Raw genomic sequence first — 23769 nt, 5'->3', positions numbered from 1 at the left:
TCATAAAGCGGGAAACCAGAGGATGAGCCGTGAGAGGTTTCCCTAGGATAGGCTCATGAAATGCCGTGATGGCACTGAGATGGACTCTGATGGAGGTAGACTTGAGGCCTGCGTTGGACAGGGAGAGCAAGTAGTCCAGAACAGTTTCCACCGCTAAAGAGGTGGGGTTGTGATGATGACGGAGGCACCAAGAGGAGAACCTGGTCCACTTCTGATGGTAACATTGGAGTGTGGCCGGTTTCCTGGAGGCGTCCAAAATGAGACGGACAGGCTGAGACAGATTTCCTGGAGAGGTCAGCCCGAGAGAAACCAAGCTGTCAGGTGGAGCGAAGACAGATTGGGATGCAGTAGAGACTGACGCTGTTGCGTAAGTAGAGTAGGAAACACAGGAAGAGGAATGGGATCCCTGACTCTGAGCTGAAGCAGGAGAGGAAACCAGTGTTGGCGAGGCCACCGAGGAGCGATGAGAATCATGGTGGCCCTGTCCCTGCGGAGTTTGGATAAAGTCCGCAACATCAGAGGTAGTGGAGGAAAGGCATAGAGGAACCGATCCGTCCAGTTGAGCAGGAATGCATCCGGGGCCAGACGGTGAGGAGAGAAGAGTCTGGAGCAGAACTGGGGCAGCTGATAGTTGTGAGGAGCTGCAAAGAGGTCCACCTGCGGAGTGCCCCAGCGAGCAAAGATGGAGTGGAGCGTGGGAGGGTCCAAAGTCCACTCGTGAGGTTGAAGGATGCGGCTGAGATTGTCGGCCAGGGAGTTCTGTTCGCCCTGGATATAGACAGCCTTGAGGAAGAGACTGCGGGCCGTGGCCCAGGTCCAAATGCGGAGAGCCTCCTGACAAAGGAGGCGAGACCCGGTGCCGCCCTGTTTGTTTATGTAGTACATGGCGACTTGGTTGTCTGTGCATAGGAGAAGAACCTGAGGGCAGAGAAGGTGCTGGAAGGCCTTGAGAGCGTAGAACATAGCTCTCAGTTCGAGGAAATTGATGTGATGTCGACGCTCCTGTGGGGTCCAAAGACCTTGGGTGCGTAGATCTCCTAGGTGGGCTCCCCATGCATAAGGGGAGGCATCCGTGGTGATGATCATGGAATGGGGGGGCAGATGAAAGAGAAGACCCCTGGAAAGATTTGAGGAGTTCAACCACCATTGTAGAGATCGCTGAAGAGACGATGTTACAGAGATGGGATGAGAAAGAAGATTCGAGGTCTGTGACCACTGGTTGGCTAGAGTCCATTGGGGTGTCCTGAGGTGGAGTCGTGCCAGGGGAAGCACATGCACCGTCGAGGCCATGTGGCCCAGGAGGACCATCATCTGTCTGGCAGAAATGGAGTGATGAAGGAGCACCTGACGACAAAGGTGGAGCAGAGTCCGTTGACGATCGGAGGGGAGGAACGCCCTCATCAGTGTGGTGTCGAGAACTGCTCCAATGAACTGAAGGCGCTGTGTGGGAAGCAGATGCGACTTGGGGTAGTTGATCTCGAACCCCAGAAGATGGAGGAGAGAGATGGTATGATGAGTGGCTTGTAGCACAAGTGGAGACGTAGGTGCTTTCACTAACCAATCGTCCAAGTAGGGGAACACCTGGAGGTTGTGAGACCTGAGGAAGGCCGCCACCACAATGAGGCATTTGGTGAACACCCTGGGTGAGGAAGCGAGGCCAAAAGGCAGCACTTTGTACTGATAATGGCGATGGTGCACCTGGAATCGCAGGTAGCGACGTGAAGTTGGATGGATTGGAATGTGAGTGTAGGCCTCTTTGAGGTCCAGGGAACATAGCCAGTCGTGTTGAGAGAGAAGAGGGTAAAGTGTGGCCAGGGAGAGCATTCTGAATTTCTCCCTGACGAGACACTTGTTGAGGTCCCTGAGATCGAGAATGGGACGGAGGTCTCCTGTCTTCTTTGGAACTAGGAAGTAACGGGAGTAGAATCCCCGGCCTCTTTGTTCCGGAGGCACTTCTTCGATGGCATTGAGAAGAAGGAGGGATTGGACCTCCCTCAGGAGGAGGGGGGTTTGAGTTGAATGAGAAGCAGACTCTACGGGAGGATTGTCTGGTGGGAGAGTCTGGAAGTTGAGAGAGTAGCCGTGGCGGATGATGTTGAGAACCCACTGGTCCGATGTGATGACCTCCCAACGGCTGAGGAAAATGTGGAGCCTGCCTCCGATTGGCTGTGGAAGAGGCAATGAGGGTGGATGACTGGCTAAGCCCTGGAGAGAGGAGTCAAAAGGGCTGAGATGGTTTGGCAGGAGGAAGAGGCTTGGCAGGTTGATTTGACTGGGTACGAGCCTGGTTGTGCTGGTGCTGGCGTGCTCGCCTAGGTTGCTGTGAAGGTGGATTGAGCGGCCTAGCAGAAAACCTGCGCTGATATGAGGTCTGTGGTCTGTAAGGGCGAGCAGGTGGAGCCTTTTTCTTAGGCTTTATGAGAGTGTCCCATCTGGTCTCATGGGCTGAGAGTTTCTGCGTGGTGGTATCCAGGGACTCTCCGAATAACTCATCCCCAAGACATGGGGCGTTGGCTAGTCGGTCTTGATGGTTGACATCTAAATCAGAGACCCTGAGCCAGGCCAGGCGGCGCATAGCTACAGCGATGGCAGATGCACGGGAGGTGAGCTCAAAAGAGTCATAGATAGAGCGCACCATGAATTTTCTTAGTTGGAGCAGGCTGGAGATCTGCTGCTGAAATAGAGGAACTTTGTGTTCTGGCAGGTACTTCTGCATGGCGGAGAGTTGCATGACCAGATGTTTCAGGTAGAATGAGAAATGGAATGAGTAGTTGTTAGCTCTGTTGGCAAGCATGGCATTCTGATAGAGTCGCTTGCCAAACTTGTCCATTGTTTTGCCCTCTCTGCCAGGAGGGGTGGAGGCATAAACACTAGAGCCCTGAGTCTTTTTTAAAGTGGACTCCACCAGGAGAGACTCATGAGGCAGTTGGGGTTTATCAAATCCTGGGATTGGTATAACCCTATAGAGGCTGTCCAGTTTACGGGGGGCCCCAGGGACAGTCAGCGGGTTCTCCCAATTTTTATAAAAAGTTTCCCGCAGGATATCATGCACGGGCAACTTTAGGAACTCTTTGGGAGGTTGATCGAAATCCAATGCCTCCAGGAAAGCTTGTGACTTCTTAGAGTCAGATTCTAGAGGCAAAGATAAGGCCCCCGACAACTCCCTGAGGAATTTAGAGAAGGAAGATTGTTCAGGTTTAGATGTGGTATCGGGGGCCGAAGGCTCTTCGTCCGACGACGATGCATCCTCCTCGGTACCGGGAGGGGATTCTTCCCATAGGTCCGGGTCTCTGACATCGGTGTGTGCGTGTCAAGAGACCGGAGTGGAAGGCTCGGTATGGTGAGTTTTAGACAAAGACTTGCCTGAGCGTACCGAGACGTTACCGGGGGATGAAGACCTGTGTCTGTCTCGGTCCCGGGAAGAACGGTGCCGGTCAGGGTCGCGGGAAGACCGGTGCCCTGCTCGGTCCCGAGGAGGATCGGTCGTCGTCAAGGCGATAGTCTCGGCATGGGTATGGAGATGTGGTGCCGAGAGAATAGGCATGGAGGAGTCCATAGGTACCGATGGAGTGGATACCGGTTGGACGGTGCGGGGCTCGGACCGGTCTGGTACCGAAAGCAGCGGTGCCAAGATAGAGGGTAAGAGCTGCTTAAGTTGCTGTTGGAGTTGTTCCTGCAACTTATCCTGGAGGATGGCCGCAATGCGGTCATCCAGGGGAGGCACCGGAACCACTTTTTTCTTCTTTGGTTCCATGGGTGCCGCTCTACGCTCCGGCGATGAGGAGGCCGATGACGAGGCGCTCACCGATATCGGAGCGGAGCGTTTTTTGGGGCGGCGTGGAGCCGAAAGGACTGGTGTCGCCACCGAGGTGGGAGGGCGCTTCTTAGCCGGCTTACCTGGCGCCGGGGGCGCCGATGTCGTTTCAGGCGTCGTCGAAGTGGTCGGTGCCGATTTCGACGGTGCCGCAGGTGAAGAGGTCGAATCCATAGTCGGGCCGGTGCCGAAAAGTAGATTTTGTTGGATTTGACGATTCTTCAAAGTGCGTTTCTTAAGAGTGGCACAGTCCGCCCGATGCTCTGGTCCCAAGCACTGTAAGCACCAATTGTGTGGGTCAGTGAGGGAGATCGGGCGTGCACACCGCTGGCACTTCTTAAAACTGGGCTGCGGGGGCATGAATGGGAAGACGGCCTCCGCAAAATCGAACCCCGAGGCCTGGATCGTGACAACAGGCCCCGCCGGGGCAGGAACGAAAAAATAAAGCAAAAAAGAAAAAGTTTTTTTTTTTTTTTTTTTAAACAGAAAGAAAAAAGCACCCGAAGGTGAATAAAACGAAAAACTAACGCGAGCGGGAAGGCAAAAAGAGAATTTCAACGGAGTTGAAAAATACACGTCTTCTTCGCTCCGCGGAAACGAAGAAACTGGGGACCACGCACTCCTCCGTCAGGCGGGAAGGCACACGCGCGGTGCGGCCAACTAGAAACTTCTAGTTAAAAAGGTCCGTACCGAGGGCTCCGTCGGTGACGTCACCCATGCGTAAAGAATATGCTGCCTGCTTGTCCTGGGATAACAGGTGTTTCGCAACAACCTGAGGGTGAGGGTTTTCCCGCAATTGCAAGATGGCAATTTGTGAGTACTTTTTGAGTTTAGCAAATCCAGATGTGGAGTGGCCACACATGGAGTTGGAGAGAGTACATTTAGCACTGGGACCTACAACCCCGGGGCGGCTAAAAGATATATTTCCCCATTAAAGAGAGCATCCTGGCAGCGGCGAGGAAAGCCGGTCCCATTCAATAGGACGGTGCCAAGGTGGAGATTTTTGCCATGTCTGCTATTACATAAGAGGCAGGAATTCAGACCGGTCATGAAATGTGTTATGGATCATATTATTAGATACTGTTGGCACTATCCCTTTGGATTGTCCTTTGCGCTAAAGCCACGCATAAAGTTACTAAGCTACAAGAAGCTCAAGATGTGTTGTGAGGTGAAACATTGGAGTGAGCAGATGGAGGATGAGCGTCAAGAGCAGCAGATCTGCAGACAAACTCCATTATTCCAGAGATGGCATCAGGGTCGGTATCTCCAGTGTCACTCTGGGATGGGCTAGACCTCGAGAGCTGGGCCAACATGAAGATGAAGATTTGAATGCCTGGCTTTGTGGCCATTTTGGACAGTCAGGTACTGAGTGTGTGTATCTACCGCATCATGGGGTTTTGGTTTTGTTTGCTGAGCAACTTTGCTGAACTGGTATAACTAAATATATTACTTCTCAGGTTTGAGTGTGTTTGGGGTCATATATCTTTCACTGCTCAAGGTGGGGGAGGTAGTTGGAAGGACTTCACGCTGTAGCCCTAGAGGGCTTGACTTTCAGTAGGAGAGGGGGTAGAGGGCTAGGGAAGACTTAAACGGAGGGGAAGGTTAGGTTAATGCTGAGGTGGAATAGGGACTTTGTATATTTCTATATTAGGTTTTTGTCTAAATTAAGCTTTAGAAATAATACAATAGATGCAGAATCAGTGAATTCTGTTGAAGGGGGAAGGCATACCTTTTGTGGGTACCTGAGGAAATGGAAGTTAAATCAACTTGTCCAAAGCCACAAGGGTTGTCAGGATTTTGGACTCTAGCTCGTCACTCTAACCACTAGGCTACTTACAATAATAGTCAGCTGAAAGAAGCCCTTATTCTAAATGGAATTCACGTCTGGCCACCCTCACGAAGAAACTTGACTATTATGAATTAGAGTAGACAAAAGCAAGTGAAGCTGAGGATCACTAGCCAGTTTTGTTACCTGAAATGAAACATATCTTTATAATCCACAAGGGCATCATATTACATGCCTGAGCTGATTAGTACAGAGGACCAATGCTATCAGCCCAAGCACTGTCAAAATGACAACTGCCTGGGGTGTTGCAGCCCATTCCTAATCCACTCCCCTATCAATCCCTGATCCAGGGCCCACTATCCCCTCCCCCCTTTATCCAATTTCCCTCCATAGGTGATCTTCCCTGCACTTACTCTATTCCCACAAACCCTCCTTACACTCATTGGATCTCTCCATGACCCACATTGAAGGTCTGAATCAACCCTTCCCATACAAAACTGTATACCTATAAGAAGACCCCCCATCCTCTATGACCTACCTGGGGGGTCAATATTGGTGCAGCATTCTCCAGTAGCAGCAATTCTTTGCTGCCATCTGAGTCAGCACCAGGATCCAAAATGGCGCTGATAACCCCTAGCAGTAGTCTTGTGGTACAATCTAGGGGTCATCCTGAGATTTGGAAGGATGACTCCCTAGCAGTAGTAGCATGAGACTATAACTAGGAGGTCAGTGATGTCATTTTAAATCCCTACACTGGCATAAGTGGCAGCTGAGGGTAAATCACTGTTGATGCAATAGTCCCTGGTGGCAATGTTGATTCCAGATAGGTCCCAGGGAGCTCCAGGGGTAGGGCTTTGCTGTTGGGAGACAAGATTTGTGCATAGGGAGGATTGGACTAGAGAATGACATGGGAACAAATTTTTCCTGTCCCGTCCCAGTGAATTATTTTCCTGTCCCATTCCTGCAAGCTCTGTCCTCATCTGTACAAGCCTCAGACACTTTAAAATCATAAGTGTTCAAGGCTTATGTGGTTAAAGCAGAGCTTACAGGAATGGGACAGGAACAGTGACAAAACTTGCGAGGATGGGACAGGAAATTTGTCCCCATGCCATTTTCTAGATTGGAATTTCAAGTATGTCCTTGGGAAGGGGGTCAGGGAATGATACATGTACAAAGGAAGGGGTGCTGGCATGACAGCGGCTGCACTACCCAACTGCTGCTAGCACAATTACACTTATCACCTCTTGAGGCCATACTACTAGCAGTCCTGACAGCTAGGGTACCATTCGGACCTGTGCACAAGCTGTCACAGCTAACCACCTCTCCACCCACGTCACACCCAGCACCTACCCACTTCTGGATAAACAGCCAATGTGCATCTATACTAATCTCCACATATTATGGTACAATAGATATCTGTAGATTCCATAAGAACTATAAATAGTTACTCATCTTGTGGCTGGCTGCCAAGTACTACTGGCAGAAAAAAATTATACAGAAAGGCACAACAGGGTTGTGCATCTTTCATTGGAAACTCTAAGCATTACAAGATCAGTGTACTAGAAAAGCATTGGGATCATGATCCTAAGAGAATTGTGGAAAATGAAGAGGTCACAATTATGGCTGATATTTTAGAAGTAGCCTTTGGTATCTGGGCCAAGTCTTAGGCCCCTCCCAGTGAATTACAGGATGCACCAGAAAGGTCTGCCATTTTGAAGAGGCGGGCCTGCTGGCAGGAGGGACTGGACATCCCTCTTGCTGGTCTTCCTTTAGAGGTATGGGGGGTGTTGGAGGTTTGGGGTAGGGTGTTGGGGTTTGAGGGGACCCGGTGGCAGGAGGGAGTGGGCATCCCTCCTGCTGATCTCGAGGGTGGGTAGCGGGGGGTCCTCTGCTTGCCATGGAAGGGGAATTTCCCCCTGATCAGCTGAGCTGGCAGGACTCCCTGAAGTCACAGTTTCAGGGGGTCCTGCCAGCTCAGGTGATCAGGAATTCCCATGCCAAAATCAATTGATGGCAAGGGATCCCTCAGCAAAATAGGCAGCTGAGCTGCCTATCTTTGTGATCAGGCAGGTGTGATTCTCTAACTAGTGCTGGTTAAAGGATCAGGGGTAAGGCATATATGCCTTAAGGTAGATGTAGTTCTGTATGGGATGCTGCTATATGATTGACACATGATTCGTGGCCGCCGAGACCAGCATCCTATACAGAATCAGACTCTGAGTGTACAAGTAAATACTGTAGCTCATATAAGCTTCTTTAGACTTTGGCAGTTACATTCAGTTAGATCATATTTTGATGATTTATCATTTCAGTTTTTAGTACAGTTATTAATTTTGTCAGTTTTAGATTATTATAATATTGTTTATCTTGAATGTTATCAAAAACATCTATAATCCAGAATACAGTAGTATGTTTGATTTTTCATTTAAGAAAATTTGACCATGTAACCCATTATTACCACAAATTACATTGGCTTCCATTTGAAGCGAGGATTGTTTTTAAATTTGGTTATTTATGTTACAGGGTGCTCCATGGTCAAGCTTCAGAATCTAGATCTTTTATCTTTTAATAATTCCCAGTATTCCTTACATAATTTCACTTTTTGAGGTATCCTTCAGTAAAGAACAGTATACATTAAAAAATATAGAGAGCAAACATTGTCATATCAGGCTTCTCATTGGGAACTAGAGAAACATTCTTTAATAATATTATCTACTTCTTATCTACATTTTAGGAATCTTTTGGAAACTTGCTTGTTTTGGAAGTTTTTAGAATAATGATATTATTTTGATACTATTACTAATGACTAATTCCCTCCCATTTACTAAGATGCGGTAGAGATTTCTATCACAGCCTGGAGGCTCCAACGCTGCTTCGATGCTCATAGAATTCCTATGAGCAGCATGGGGGCATTTAGCGTCCTGGACCATGGCAGAAACCTCTATTGTAGCTTAGTAAAAGAGGGCCTAAGTTTGGCTTTGTAATTTATTGTAATTCATTGTATATGTACAGTTCTTTTTGCTATGTAACCTGCATTGAACTGAAACAAAATATACTTTTTCTCTATTAGGTTCTAGCTCATGCTCCCTAACACTAGCTCTGACAGGATACACATTTAAAATCTGACATATTGTAATCACAAAATAGAAAATAAAATTATTCTTTTCTACTTTCCACTGTCGTATCTAACTTTTGTTTCTTTCCCACTGTGTCTACCATCTCTCTCCCTGCCTTGTGCCCTGGATCAAACCTCTCTATTCCCTTCCATGCAGCATCTCTCCTTTCCTCCCCTCCATTATCATGTGCAACATTTCTTTCTCTTTCCCCATGCACCATCTCTCCCTGCCCTCCACCCTTTATCCAACATTTATTTTTCTTCACCATGTATATCTCCCTCCCCTCCACCGTATGAAGGATTTCTCTCACCCCTTTCTACCTCTTTGTTTCATCTCTCCCTTCCTCTCATCCACCCCAATTCTTCCTCTCTCCTCCAAGTGCAGCATCTTTCCTCCCCTCCCATCCCCCTGAACAGCATCTTTCCTCCTCTCCCACCCATCCCCCTGTGCAGCACCACCCCACCGATCCTCCCACCATGAAACCTGACATACCTCCAAGGCCTCCTAAAGCGGCAGCAGCGCTCTGAATGGGCTGCTTTGTGACCTGCCCCACTAGGGCTTCCCTCTGCTGCATCACTGATGACATCATCAGTGATGCGGCAGAGGAAAGGCCCCAGTGGGGAAGGCCACAAAGCAGCCCATTCAGAGCGCTGCTGCCACTTTAGGCCTTGGAGGTATGTCAGGTTTCATGGTGGAAGGATAGGTACTGCTGTTTTATGAGGCCTCGGTATGGCAGGTCTCATCAGGGCGGGGGTTGCTGAATCGGTGAGTCCAATTTTATCAGACAACGAATCAATTCTAATTGATTCACCATGAATCGGCAAATTGGACAGCACCACCCCTCAATGCCTGCACCTGGAGCAGACCGCCCTGCCTTTGGTATTCCATATAAACTTCTCTGACAGCAGCTTGGTAGGTATTTCACTGCACAGCCTGCAAGGAGCATTTCTATTTAGGTGGGCTAAGTTAAGACCAAGAGGTAGACTCATCCACAGACAGTTCAAGAGGAGCCTTGGCAGAAGTGAAATGGAAGCTCCTATAAATTGTCCACTCAAACTTATTTGGAAAAAAGTGATTTACTCACCCAAAACCTTGCCAAAGAGACTGGCAGCTTTTGTTTTACAATAAAAGAACACTGTAACAGAAATGCATCTTTTCGGTTCATAGTGTTCATGTCATTCTGGACATCAGCCTTGCTTTCAGTGTGACTCCTACCCTTTACTCCACAGCACATATCTGGGTATTAGGTGAAACAGGGTTATTCTGTACGTTAGTACTAGTGTTCACAGATGTTTCACATGCTGATTTCACCCTCTCTCCTGGAAGCTTCTCCGCTTCTTCTGTGGGCTGTGTGGCAGTTTCCTGTTCATCCTGTGATTTCTTCCCCTCACTTTCAGAGGAGATAATTTCTTCTAGCGATTCCACCAAATCATCCCTCAACTCATCTTCAGATTCTTCAAAATTCCTAAAAGTGATGGAAGCATAAAGAATAGAGTCTCAATACCTGAAGCCGTGGTGTCCAGCCAGGTGAAAATGCCTGCTAGACTTGATGGCAAGTACAATTTTTTGGTTGATACTTGACTTCAAGTCTGGACTGTGTGATAGTAGGGAGCAGCCATTTTGTGCTAGAACATTATATGCCATCAGCTTTTCACACATTCAGTTGAAGTACAGTCTAAGGGGACACCAGAAAATTACAATACCCCAAATTGAAATTGTAGAATATCCAAACATCTAAAACAAAAAGCTAGTATGGACCGCCTATTGCTATGAGGAGGGTTCCTAATCTGATTTTTGGATTAGGATTTTCATACGATGGGCAAACTGGGGATGAGGATGCTACAAATGTAGCATTTACAAGCTCTGGGTGGGGTTAGGGGAAAGGAATTATGGCCATTGTTAAGGTGACCAGATGTAGAGCCCATATTACAGGGTCCCAGAAGGTACCTTAGTACAGCTGCCAGAGAACCAGAGGAATTTGGTTCAATTCCTACTGCATCCTCCTTGTGACGCTGGGAAATTCTGTTTTTTACATTGTTTCAGATCATTGATTGAACCACATCCACGTCATTCTCTTCTTGGTTGGGCTGATAACTTTTTAGCATTCCCTTATATATCAAGAAAACAAACAAGCACCCACACAACCTATTTGTTAATTTATTTCTCAGTATACCTGACACACTACACACATGTAAGTGGGTGTGACAGTGATTGTGTCAGTAACGCCACATCCATAGGAAGAAGATAAGTGGAAGTAATAAAACAAATCCAGAAGAAGAGAACATGAAGACAGACAATGTGAAAAAGAAACAAAGGCAAGAGAACCTTAAAAAAGATAATCAGGTGGAGTTGGGACAAGAGGAACAGTGAAGAACTTGAAAAATCTTATAATGTTAACGAATTTTGATGCAAAGAAATGCAAACAGGAAAATGACATTTGATGTGGCAAGCTATAACTGGGCTCAGTGTCCACAAAGCTCTCCATGTCAGGTCTAGGATGATTTAGCACGGCCAGTTCAGCACAGTTTTAGCAAGCTCGGTTCAGCATGACCATTTAACCACGGTTGTTTAATTGCAGCCACTGTATTGGCAATGCTTACCTTGCTGAAGCTGCAAAATTTGAAAGAGAGAGGGGGGGGTGGAATAGCCTTTCTTTTCCCTTCACCCACCTGTGGTTTTCTCTTGCCTCTGCATCATCTGGCGACTTCAAGGCTTGAAAGGGAGGGACCTAGCTTGCCCCCCCCCCCCCCCACACTGATGCTTCTTTCCTTTCCCTTCACCCACCCATGGTCTTCTCCTACCTCCTCATCATCTGGCGACTTCAAGGCTTGAAAGGGAGGGACTTAGCTTGCCCCCCCCACACACACTGATGCTTCTTTCCTTTCCCTTCACCCACCCATGGTCTTCTCCTACCTCCTCATCATCTGGTGACTTTAAGGTTTGAAAGTGTGGGGCATAGCCCCCCCCTTGCCCCTCCACTGGTGCTTCTTTCCTTTCTCTTCACCTACCTGTGGTCTTCTTTTCCTGCTTCCGTATCATCTGGTGATTTCAAGGTTTGAAAGGAGTGGGGGACATCATCACAGATCAGGCGCATCATAAGGTTTCCCTTTATATTGTATATTATACGACTCATCTTCTACCAATCTCACTACACTCATGTCACTCCTCTCCTTAAATCACTTTACTGGCTCCCTATCCACCTTCGCATACAGTTTAATCTTCTATTGCTGACCTACAAGTGTGTTCATTCTGCTGCCCCTCAATATCTCTCCTCTCTTCTTTTTCCTTATGCACCTCCCAGAGAACTCCGTTCCTCAGATAAGTCGCTCTTAGCGTTACCCTTCTTCACCACTGCCAAGCAGACTGAAAACCTTTTTGATATAGCCTTCAATCTATAACCCTACTCCCCACTGCCCACCAACCAAACCAGTGATTAACCATTCCCCTTAACTTTCCATGGCATCCTATTTGCTTGTCTTGTTTAGATTGTAAGCTCATTCGAGCATGGACCATCTTCTTCATGACAGTATAGCGCTGCATATTTCAGGTAGCGCAATAGAAATAATAATTATTATTATGAATAGTAGTAGTAGTAGTATATTGGAACAGAAAGTTGTCCAGAGGTAAGACTTCCAGGGTAAAAGGTTGACTTTGAGAGGGCATCTTAATATTAAGAGATGATACAGCCCACACTGAAAAGGCCATGATGAAACAGCTGGGATGAACTGTACCATGTTGAAAGAACCACTCTGAAAGGGCCATGCTGAAACGTCCGAGTATAAGACATCTTGTGGCTGAGTATAAGACATCTCAATATTTTCAGTCACTGACTTACGTGTCATCATCATCAGATCTGGGCTCCAGTCTTTCCTTATCCATTTCAGTATCAGAGGCCACATCTGTTTCATTCTCTTCCTCGTTAGGGATTACTCTGGGAGGCCATGGTGATAGTGTCCCATCTTATTAAAAAGAAAATGAAGAAGGGCTTACTAAATTCAAAATTGCCCATTCTAAAAACATCAAAGAAATGTGTAATCTTTGAAGCCACTGAAAACTACAGCAAATAATTAAATTTTGGTGATCAGTATTAACATTTCTACTAGCTCTGTGAGTGGTAATATTACGTTAACAGCTGTGGTCCTAGCACTTGGGGGAAGACAACTGTCCTCTCCGAGAATTAAAGACATGGTCACAAAAACCGAATACATTCAACTGTGTCTCCTGCTTTCAAATATGTCCTCTACATCAGTGATTCCCAACCCTGTCCTGGAGGAACACCAGGCCAATCGGGTTTTCAGGCTAGCCCTAATGAATATGCATGAGAGAGATTTGCATATGATGGAAGTGATAGGCATGCAAATTTGCTTCATGCATATTCATTAGGGCTAGCCTGAAAACCCAATTGGCCTGGTGTTCCTCCAGGACAGGGTTGGGAACCACTGCTCTACATGACCAGTCAGAAAAAAAACAGAAACACAGAGGTAGATAGAAAATACCACCAAATAGACAGAAAAACCACAGTAGGCTGAAATAAAACCATCATATAACCTGATGCGGCCATGTTTCAGCTCCAGTCTGCATCAGAATTATCTGTAAGAACACTGAAAAACAAATATACAAATAAACTTATACTCTACATATCCAGTTACTATATAGGTGACAAAAATTACCAAAGATGTCTTCTGCCTGAAAAAAGGAGTCCGTAGTCAACTCTGCTTCTGCCAGTGCATTCAGCAATGTCCCTGGAGTTATTGGATTCCACTGTTTCCTATTTCCTGGAGATTCTCTTAGACCAACCTGACACTCTGCATAACACAGGTAGCAAGGTACAATCCACTCATTATTTCCATTACTTAGCAATAAAGTCTAAAGAACTGACTGAAATCTTCAACAAAAAGGAGTTATTTGAGACATCCGAATATCCTAGGCTTCAAGGCAGAAAAAAGAACTATAGCATAGATCTGGGTTTCATTTAGAGTAGAATCCACCTGGAATTCTTACTTCATTTAGGTCTTTTACTGGGATGTTATCCACAAGCACAACACTTGAAGGGGCAAATTCTATAAACGGCGTCCTGATTGTAGGCGGCGGTAGGTGTCCTACCGCTGTCTAGCCAGCCAACGGGATGCATGTTTTTGAAAAAAAAAGTCCCGAGGGTTGCCTACATTGTAGGCATTTTCGCAAGCTTAGGGAGGTACCGAGGGCTGCCTAAGCTCGCCTAAGGCTAGGCATGGGCATGGTTTTGCCCGGAAGTAGCCTTAGGTGAGCTTAGGCGGTCCTAGGAATCTCCCTAGGGCTGCGATAGGCGTCTGAAATGATAGATGTGGCCGTTGATCCGATCGCGGCAAGGGAATCTCCTGCCGCAATCAGATTAGTGACTGCGGCAGGGAACCCATGCCCCCTGCAAAGACTACTAACACGAGGGATGCCCAGTCCCCCCTGCCGGAACCCCAATAGCCGCTCCCTCCACCCCTGAATATCTGCAGCAGGAGGCGTGCCCAATTCCTCCTGCGCCACCACCCCAAGACACCTGCCAAGAAACCCATCCACTCCCTCCCCCCGAGACATTCCCCGGCAGGAGGGATGCCCAGTCCCTCCTGCCAGAACTCCACCCCCACCCCCTCGGGACTGGGGGATGTCTTAGGGTGGTGGTGGCAGGATGAATTGGGCACTCCTCTTGCCGCGGACATTCGGGGGGGGGGGGGGTGGAGGGTTGCTTCGGGGGTTCCAGGAGAGATTGGGCATCCCTCCTGCTGGTAGTCTTCGTGGGGGGTGGGGGATTACCTGCCACTAAACTGATCATGGCAGGGAGATTCCCTTGCTGCAATCAACTCAGCAGCAACCCGATTCTCTAACCAGCATCTGTGACATGGACACCAGTTAGAGAATGATGGTGTTAGGCGGGCTTACATAGGACGCTCGTGTGTGATTCTCAAAAGCACCTTAGGCGGCTTCTGAGACTGGGAGTCCTATACAGAATCTGGCCTGAAATTTCTGCATAGAGAGCTCTCTGTAAAAAAATAATTTCTGCCTTGTCCAGATTCAATGACAATCTATTATGAGAATCTAGATATAGCAGAACTAAAACAATACTAAACTTTACTTGCTTCGTAGATAGTCAAGTCACAGTAAAAGAAAAACTCGACATCAAAATAAAACTAATAATATACATTGAGCTCTCGGAGCCAAAAACTAAATAGGCAGGCTGACAGTACAGACCCTATGGAACACCAGTTCTCAGGGGCTTCAAAGTTGAAAACATTGATCCTTCCTAGATAAGCCATTCAAAGTTGTTTTGAAATGAATAAATAAAATCTTACAGTATATAAAATAAAAGCTTCAAATAAAATATATACAAATATCAATATTGTGAAAGGTTTTGTTTATAGTATTTAATAAAAAGATGTATAATAAAAATGAACACAAAACTAAAACAAATATTATAAATCTTGACAGAGCTGCAGTGATCCATTTATATATCAAAACTAGTATACCTCTGTGCCAGGGGCATACCACTACTGAGTGAGCCTTGCAAAATGCCCAGGGCTACCAGTGGTAGGGGCACCTGCAGTTGAACCCTTCTCCCTCCAGGCCAGAATCTCTTCCTTCCTGTGCCCCCTGCAAAGGTCCAGCATTTCTCTATAACTCCCACCCCACCCTCAACAGTCTTCCAAAACAGGCTGCCTCCAGCTGGCCCCACAAGGGCCTTTCCTGTATGGTGTCCTGCCTTCCTGATGCAACCTCCTATGGTTGGGACACCACATAGGAAAAGCTTTGATAAAGTCAACCAAAGGTATTCTGTTGTCATCACTGCCTCTGCTGGTAACCAACTGTCACATGGTTGGAGGATGGGGTTGGGTAGAGCCTACAGAGAGATGCTGGACCCACAGGGGGAGGTGATGAAGAGTTGCTGGACTTGTGTGGGGTGGAGAGTGAAAGCAGAAGGAAAAGATAGAGTGAGAGACCTGGAGAAGAGAGTAGGGGGAAGAGGAGATGCCGAATCATAGGGGTTGAAGGGAAGAGAGATGATGGACCAATGCAAGGAGGAGGTCAGGGATGTGGGTGCAGGAGGAAGAGAAGGGAAAGCTAGACATAGGAAGCAACAGGGACACTGAGAAAATATACTGAGCATGGAGGGAAAATAGGAACAGTGATACAGATGGGCGACAGAGAGAATAAGATGGGGACAGAGAGAAGAGAAGCTGAACATGGAGGGAGGATAGAGACTCATAGGGCAGATGCTGAACATGGGGGAGGGGAGATAGATACAGGGCCAAAAAGGAGAGAAACTGGACAAGACAGGGAACATGACTACCACTCCACTACTTGTTATACTGTTTAGGTTTGGGATTTCACAGAATGAGATTGAGATTTTCAGTTATCAGAGTTTTCGCCTATTATGGATAACCTTTTTTATTCACTCGATCAAAGCCCTGGGTTCTTCAGGCAGTGACGACTGATGCAGTTAGTTACTTGGGGCAACTTTCTGACGACGCTGACTTAATACTTTTTGAAGAATTGGCTCGTTATCATCAATTGCCACCAAGTGATTGTTTTGTGCATTTGCAGCTCACTTATTTCTTAACTTTTAAATCTATTAAGCCTATTGTCATGTGGGAAAACATTTACCTGGAAGATTTTTGTAATGCATGTAAATGAACTTCAGACTGCCCACTGATCTGTCTCATAGAGCTAAATGCAAAGCTGAGCTAGGTGCCGAGTGCAAAGAGCATGACTGGAAGGCAATAAATGTGGCTTTGCCATGCCTGTCTAAAGCTGTTAACTTTCAAAAGAATGAGGTTAATGTATTGGTATCTTACTCCTGCCAGACTCCATCGCATTTTTCCTGCTGTTTTGTGCTTTGCTGGAGAAAATGTGATAAGAGAGGAACTGAGTACTTTTCTTCAGTAATTTTACTAAGGGGAGGTTAGGAATTGGATTCTATTTTGCTCTCTGGGAATCATAGCTGTGCAGTAGCATAGTAAGGGGGGGCGGGGGGGTCACCAGCACCCCTCCTCCTCTCCATTCCCCCTGCTCCTTCTCACTCCTCCCCCATTGCACGCACCTTCACCCCCACCCCCATAACTGTAGATCTTCACCACTGCGAGCAGCAACTTCTTACTCCAGCACTCCCTCTGATGTCACTTCCGGGTCCAGGCGCCTAGGAAGTGACATCAAAGGGAGAGCCAACGCGGGCAGCAAGATGAAGTTGCTGCTCGCAGCAGTGAAGAACTATAGGTATGAGGGAAGGGGCACGTGTGCGCAGTAGGAGGGGGCAGACATGAGGGCAGGGGAGGGGCATCTCACACCCTCGCTATGCTACTGTAGCTGTGTATAATATCTTCTTAACAAGAACCGGTAGACCTCCTTAAAACTTGAAGAAATCAAACACTGAAGACGAGGCCTTTGAATTCATACCGGGCTCCCCCTCAGCCATGGTAGGGCAGGCAGAGAGCAAGTCTGCCCCAGCCAGGAAGTGAAGGAGAGTCTGAGGAGCTCCTGCTTTCCAATGCTTTCTGTTTCCTTCGGCGTTGTCTTCCATTTTGTCAACATCTACAAGAAAGTGAGATCATGAAAAGGAAATTCATTGGCTGTTTTGTCTTAAATGTATTTTTAATATGACCCTTTCCCTTCTCTGGTGACATATCATAAACAACTGCAGATTTGCATGCTGGAACTTACAGAAAATTTGGCCCTGGGATGTGCAGAGTGAGCCCAGGTGAGCATGAATTATTTAAAGGAAGCACTTAGATTTCTGCTGACTGATGTACCTGATTCCTGGTAAGGAATTTCTTCCAGACCTCTCTCTCTTTGATCTTCCCACAGCTTCTGCCAATCCTTCTCTTCCAGCTCCCTGCCAGCTTCAAAAGTCAATGTGTCATTAAGTATATCCATATCCTGAAATAAATGGAAAACTAAATGTAGTACTGTGGAGGAGGAAAGCTGTGCTCAAATTTGCTATCTGAAGGGTCTGGCAGAGCACCGTAGAAGAGATACAGTGAGCGTGAGGAGGGGAAAAAGACAGCTGCTTCTACTGCAGTGACCCCTGAGGGACACAGCATAGCACTGCAGGAAATCTTGTAGGAAACTCTGTCAAGTCCTCAGGTCTAGCAGCAGTGCCTATTTCATTGGGCACGAGATATATGCATAGGAAAAGGGGAACACAATGTTTAACAGAAGAAATATTTTTTTATTTTATGTTTAGTATTTATATACCACTTATAGCCTAAGTGGTTTACATTCAGGTACTCAAGCATGTTTCTCTATCTAATGTATCTGGGGCAATGGGGGATTAAGTTTTGATGTGAATGAAACTTCCAATGAACTTGTGGCGAAATTTAATTTATTTTTGAGTACAAAGTGAGAAAGTTATAGGATATAGATTTGATTTTCTTTCTCATTCCTGTATATAGGATTTTTGGGGGGATTAAGTGACTTGCCCAGGGTCAGAAGGAGCAGCGTGGGATTTGAACCCACAACATCAGGGTCAAAGAAATTAGACAGTAACTTTGCTATTATTAACAGCGGTGCCCTGAAATAGACCCTCCCTGCAGGCACTTGAGTCCTTTGTTCAGGTTCCTGAATTTCCAGGTAGGGCAAGCAAAAGTAACATACAGCTAAACAGCTCTGAATCCTCTGAGAATGTCTAGGGCTCTCTGCGGTGCCAAAGTCTGCTTGGGTGAAGACCAGGAGGATGAATGGTAAGAAAATAAAACCAACCCCTTCAGTGCTTTGAACACTGCTGGCTAGGATCTGTTAGATATTGCCTCGGTTGAATGAGATGTCAACAGTGTGTTCTGGGGAACAAAGAATATACAATAAAAACACGACCTGCTATCATTAAAGGTGTGGCCTAGTGATAGAGCTGCTGCCTCTGCACCCAGAGGTTATGGGATCGAATTCCAGCACTGCTCCTGGTGACCCTGGGGAAAATCACTTAATCCTCCATTGTCCCTGGTATAAATAAGTACTTGTATATATGTAAACCACTTTGAATGTGTAACCACAAAAAGGCAGTATACAAATCCCATTCCCTTTCCCCTTAAAAGTGAATTATTACCTCAGATTCGAGGCCAATGTTTTCTTCAATAATGGGCCCATCTAAATTTATTTCAAATTTGACTCCAGCCTGAATAAAAGAAGTTAAATATCTATTAACATAATCAGAAATCCATGAAAATACAAAAACAGGTGCCTACATACAGGCACCACAATGATGTGTGCTAAACTAGTATGCTGTATACAGTGCTCTGTGCAGAACGACTTTACAAAACTAGCTTACCACACGTTTCAGCCCTGATTCTATAAAAGACACTCAAAGTGGCTCAAGGTATTAGTAGCAATTCAGATATAATTTCTTACCCCAAACAGCTTACAATCTCAGTGAACACTGAAAAAACCCCAGGAGAAATAGCAACAGGCCCTAAGGAGCATCAGCTAGGAAACTGAGAGTTGAGCCCTGGTTTCCTGGCTCATCGTCTATTGCTCTAACCACTAGACCACTTTGGGCTCCTTTTACTAAGGTGCGCTAGCGTTTTTAGCGCACGCAGGATATTACCGCACGCTACACGGCTAGAACTAATGCCAGCTCAATGCTGGCATTAAGGTCTAGCGCGTGCTATTCCGCGTGTTAATGCCCTAACGCACCTTAGTAAAAGGAGCCCTTTGTCTCACAACAACCAAATGAAATCTTGGTACCTGATCAGACTGCTCTCTTTCAGGTCCATCTGTGACAACAAGTTGCTCTCCATCATTGCCTTGTTTTACTAAGTACGTTTCTTCTAGATTCATCTTTGGGGCTTCCTAAAATAAATTGTATAGCGCAATCAACAACATGAATTTTTCTCCTCATGTTATATTTATTTAATTTGTTTTCTATTCCATTTTCCCTAAGGAACTCTGAATGGGTTACAGGTTAAACATACGGTACATAAAATACAGTTAACAGTTTACAATATGACAGTTACAAGATGCGACCAAGATGGTAAAGGGGATGGAACTCCTCTCGTATGAGGAAAGACTAAAACGGTTACGGCTCTTCAGCTTGGAAAAGAGACGGCTGAGGGAAGATATGATTGAAGTCTATAAAATCCTGAGTGGAGTAGAATGGGTACAAGTGGATCGATTTTTCACTCTAGCAAAAATTACAAAGACTAGGGGACACTCGATGAAGTTACAAGGAAATACTTTTTAAAACCAATTGGAGGAAATTTTTTTTCACTCAGAGAATAGTTAAGCTCTGGAACGTGTTGCCTGAGGATGTGGTAAGAACGGATAGCTGGTTTTAAGAAAGGTTTGGACAAGTTCCTGGAGGAAAATAACATAGTCTGTTATTGAGAAAGATATGGGGGAAGCCACTGCTTGCCCTGGATCGGTAGCATGGAATATTGCTACTCCTTGGCTTTTGGCCAGGTACTAGTGACCTGGATTGGCCACCTAGAGAACGGGCTACTGGGCTTGATGGACCACTGGTCTGACTCAGTAAAGCTATTCTTATGTTCTTAATTTTACAATACAAGGTTGCGTCCTAACTCAATATATATTAGGGGTCTAATATCAATAAACACAGAGATCACAGATTACAATTTGCCATAGTTATCCTTAACAGTGGAAGTTTTTCAATACAAGTTTTTATCCTAACTAGACACACATTAGGGATCTAATACTGAAAAAGTATTTGTTTTGTAAGATGAAATATGGGAATTGAAGCTTTAATATATTTGTAGGCGCTGGTCGCTGAAATGTTTTGTTTGTTAAATTTGTTAATTGTATGTGATGTGATATTATTATGTATTACGTTTTGGAACCCGCTTTGTATAAAGCGTGATATAAATCAATAAACTATAATACCAATATACATAATGTACAGTTACAGGTTAAATTTCCATAATTACAGTGGAAGATGTTTAGAAACCAGTTTTTTTTCTTTTTTTTTTTTTTTAGTTCAATAAATTTTTTATTGAGTATTTTAAAAAATACAGAGAGCAATTCAAATACATAAAAAATAATATAACATTTTGTATATATATATGGTTTATAAATATAGAATAAACTATAAAGGATCATAGTATTAAGAAAAGCTCAGAGTAATGGAGTTATTTGTGAAGATTGTATGAGAAAAAGATGAGATAGAACAGAATAAAAGTTAAGGAAAAAGGAAAGAAAGAGGAAAAGTGAAGAAAAGGAAAGGGGGACAGGAGTGTCTACAAGTCAGAGCGTACATATGAATCTAATAATGACCAGGGTGATTTTTTGCTTTTCAAATTCTTAGAGATTCGGTGTGTAATTTTATTCTCATATGCATATGATTCAAATCTATGATACATACATAAAGAGTTCCACCAAAACGTAAAATCTAATAGCGAAGATGATTTCCAATTTTTCAGAATGTGCATGAGGGCAATTACCAACATGGTATCAATGAGTCTAGGAGGACAATTTGATTGCGCAAAGCAGGGATGTTGAGATCGAAGGATTATAATGTCCATAGAAATCTCTTCTGAGCAGTTAGTGATAGATTGTATGGTGTTCCAAATTTGGGTCCAAAAAGAGCGGACCAAAGTACAATGTAAAAACATGTGATCAAGAGTTCCCTCCTCTTTCAAATTTGGCTTTCCACATGCGAAATGGGGTCCATATTGCGTTCCACATAATAAAGAACATTGATTGTGAAACTCTAGCAGATAAAAGTGGGCGGTTTGTTGAAGACCAAAAGAGTTCCCAGTCAATGTCAGAAAGCGGAGTGATGAGTATATATTATCCCAGTGTTTCATAGAATGGTTTGAAAAAGTGAAGAAATGATCTCTCAGAATATTATAAAAAAAAGATATAGCTTTTCCTTTTGCTAGAGACCATAAAGACCAATGGCAGATAGTATTTTTGGAAGACATGAAGTCATATCGTATGTGCACAGAAGACAGCACTTCAATGAGTGTGATCCACTGTGAATAAGCAGAAGAGGGCAACATATATGTGGAACAAAGTATATCAAAAGGAATTGACGTAGTGAGAGTAGACAGTTGATGAGCAAACCATATACCTGCCCGCTGCCACCGTTTCCATGAAAGGGATTTGCCTTGGTTTTGGATTTTGGGATTATTCCAAAGAGACATGAGTGGGCTAACACTAATTGAGATCTCAGCTATATTATCTAAATAATGGAGAGCATGCTGCGTTGAACTTAACAGAGAATACTTTCTCAAATGTCTGGGTATTGATATCGTTAGTAAGCAGGAGATGTGTAAAGGTTTGCATAGAAAACATTCCATTTCAAACCAAGTAGGAGGGTCTTGATAAAAGGAATCATTAATCCAGTAAGCTCCATATTTAGTTAATGAAGCTATATAATAATGGTAGAAATCCGGGATGTTAAGACCACCGTTAATTTTAGAGGCTTTCAGCTTGGCTAGAGCAATTCGAGGTTTTTTCTTGTTCCATATGAATTCAGATAGCTTCCTATTTAGCCAATAGAAGAATGATTTACGGCATAGAAGAGGAAGCATAGAGAGAATGTAATTTATTTGAGGTGCTAGAGTCATTTTGATGGATGCTATCCTACCCCACCAAGACAAATAAAATGGAGACCATCTAGATGTAGTGTTAAGAACTAAATTTTTGATTTTAGATATATTAAGATCTTGAGCAAGGACCGGATCCTTGTGTATTAGAATCCCCAAGTATTTCACAGCTTCATTTGACCATGTGAATGGAAATTTAGCCAAATCTGATTGAAGAATGTTATTGTTCAGAGGAAAGATTTCTGATTTCTCCCAATTGACAGAATATCCGGAAAAGCGAGAGTATTGTTTGATGATATGTATAAGATGAGGAAGAGAAGATTGAGGGTTCCTAAGAAAAATTAAGACATCATCAGCATAGGCTGCTAATTTAAATTCTCGATCAGAGGAGGGAATACAATTAATTAAGGGGCTTTGTCGAATAGCAGAGAGAAGAGGCTCTAACACTAAATTGAACAATAATGGTGAGAGAGGACAGCCCTGTCTAGTGCCTCTATGAAGGGGAAATTTATTGGATAGAGAATTGTTAATTAGAATACGAGCGGATGGACTGTGATATAATGTTTCTATCCATTTCGTGAAAAATGAGCCAAAATTATACCCTTTCAGGACACAAAAAAGAAAAGGCCACTCCACTCGATCAAAGGCTTTTTCAGCGTCTATAGCTAGGCCTATTATTGGGTCTGTCAATGTTTTAGCGTGAGCATTAATATGGTGAAAGAGGCGCAGGTTATCTCCTATATATCTTTGTTTAATAAACCCCGTTTGATCTTTATGTATAAGATGTGGAATCACTTTGGTAAGTCTAAGTGCCAGTATTTTTGCCATTATTTTGTAATCTAAATTAAGGAGAGAGATAGGACGGAAGTTTTTAACCAAGGTGGCGTCCCTGTCAGGTTTAGGAATTACTACAATGGTGGCTTCAGTGAAATTAAATTGTTTATCTGGAGTGGAATGAAGGAAATCATAGTATGTAAGGAGATGAGGAGCTAAGATGTTTCGGAATTGTTTAAAAAATTTGTTAGTAAAACCGTCCAGACCAGGGGCTTTTCCAGTCGGTAGAGAAGATATGGCAGCTTCTATTTCTGTTATAGTTATCGGAGAATCTAATTCCAATTTAACAGAGTCCGATATGGTCGGAAGAGATAAGGAGGAAAGAAAGGAGTCTATATCTGAATCAGGAGCCGCAAAATCAGATTGGTATAATGAAGCATAAAAATTTTCGAATTGAGAAGAAATTAAAGATCTGGTTTTGACTAATTGTCCTGCTGGGTTTTGGATAGATGTGATATGTAGTCTTTTGGATTTAATTTTAAGGTATCTGGCCAATGGGCGACCCATAAGATTATCTCCCATATAATGGCCAGAATTGGAGATGAAGATATCACGTCTGGCTGTGCATGAAACTAAAGTATTATATTCATATTTAAGTTTTTGGATATTTTGGAGAATAATTGGGTCTTGTAAGTGATTAGACATATGTTGTAGTTCTAATGTTTTAATAGAGTTTTCTAATTCTTTTTCTTTTATCATGGA

General features: G+C 44.6%; 1 protein-coding gene across 3 annotated transcripts in view; it reads right to left on the bottom strand.

The window, feature by feature from the left end:
• Window positions 1–9405: 9405 nt before the first annotated feature.
• NEK5 (NIMA related kinase 5) overlaps window positions 9406–23769 on the bottom strand; it is a 70662-nt gene continuing 56298 nt past the window's right edge. For all 3 annotated transcript variants that reach the window (XM_033947614.1, XM_033947613.1, XM_033947615.1), the window contains exons 16-22: window positions 19415–19519; window positions 18777–18845; window positions 17488–17614; window positions 17135–17269; window positions 13387–13521; window positions 12552–12675; window positions 9406–10181 (exon numbers count right to left, since the gene is read on the bottom strand). In XM_033947614.1, the coding sequence (XP_033803505.1) occupies window positions 9935–10181; window positions 12552–12675; window positions 13387–13521; window positions 17135–17269; window positions 17488–17614; window positions 18777–18845; window positions 19415–19519 (942 nt within the window). In that variant the 3' untranslated portion in view covers window positions 9406–9934. The remainder of the gene's footprint in view (window positions 10182–12551; window positions 12676–13386; window positions 13522–17134; window positions 17270–17487; window positions 17615–18776; window positions 18846–19414; window positions 19520–23769) is intronic.

The sequence above is a fragment of the Geotrypetes seraphini genome, chromosome 6 (genome assembly GCF_902459505.1).
Source record: "Geotrypetes seraphini chromosome 6, aGeoSer1.1, whole genome shotgun sequence".
Taxonomy (NCBI): domain Eukaryota; kingdom Metazoa; phylum Chordata; class Amphibia; order Gymnophiona; family Dermophiidae; genus Geotrypetes; species Geotrypetes seraphini.
The sequence above is the reverse complement of the archived record's forward strand: the minus strand, read 5'-3'. Positions and strand labels throughout refer to the sequence as shown.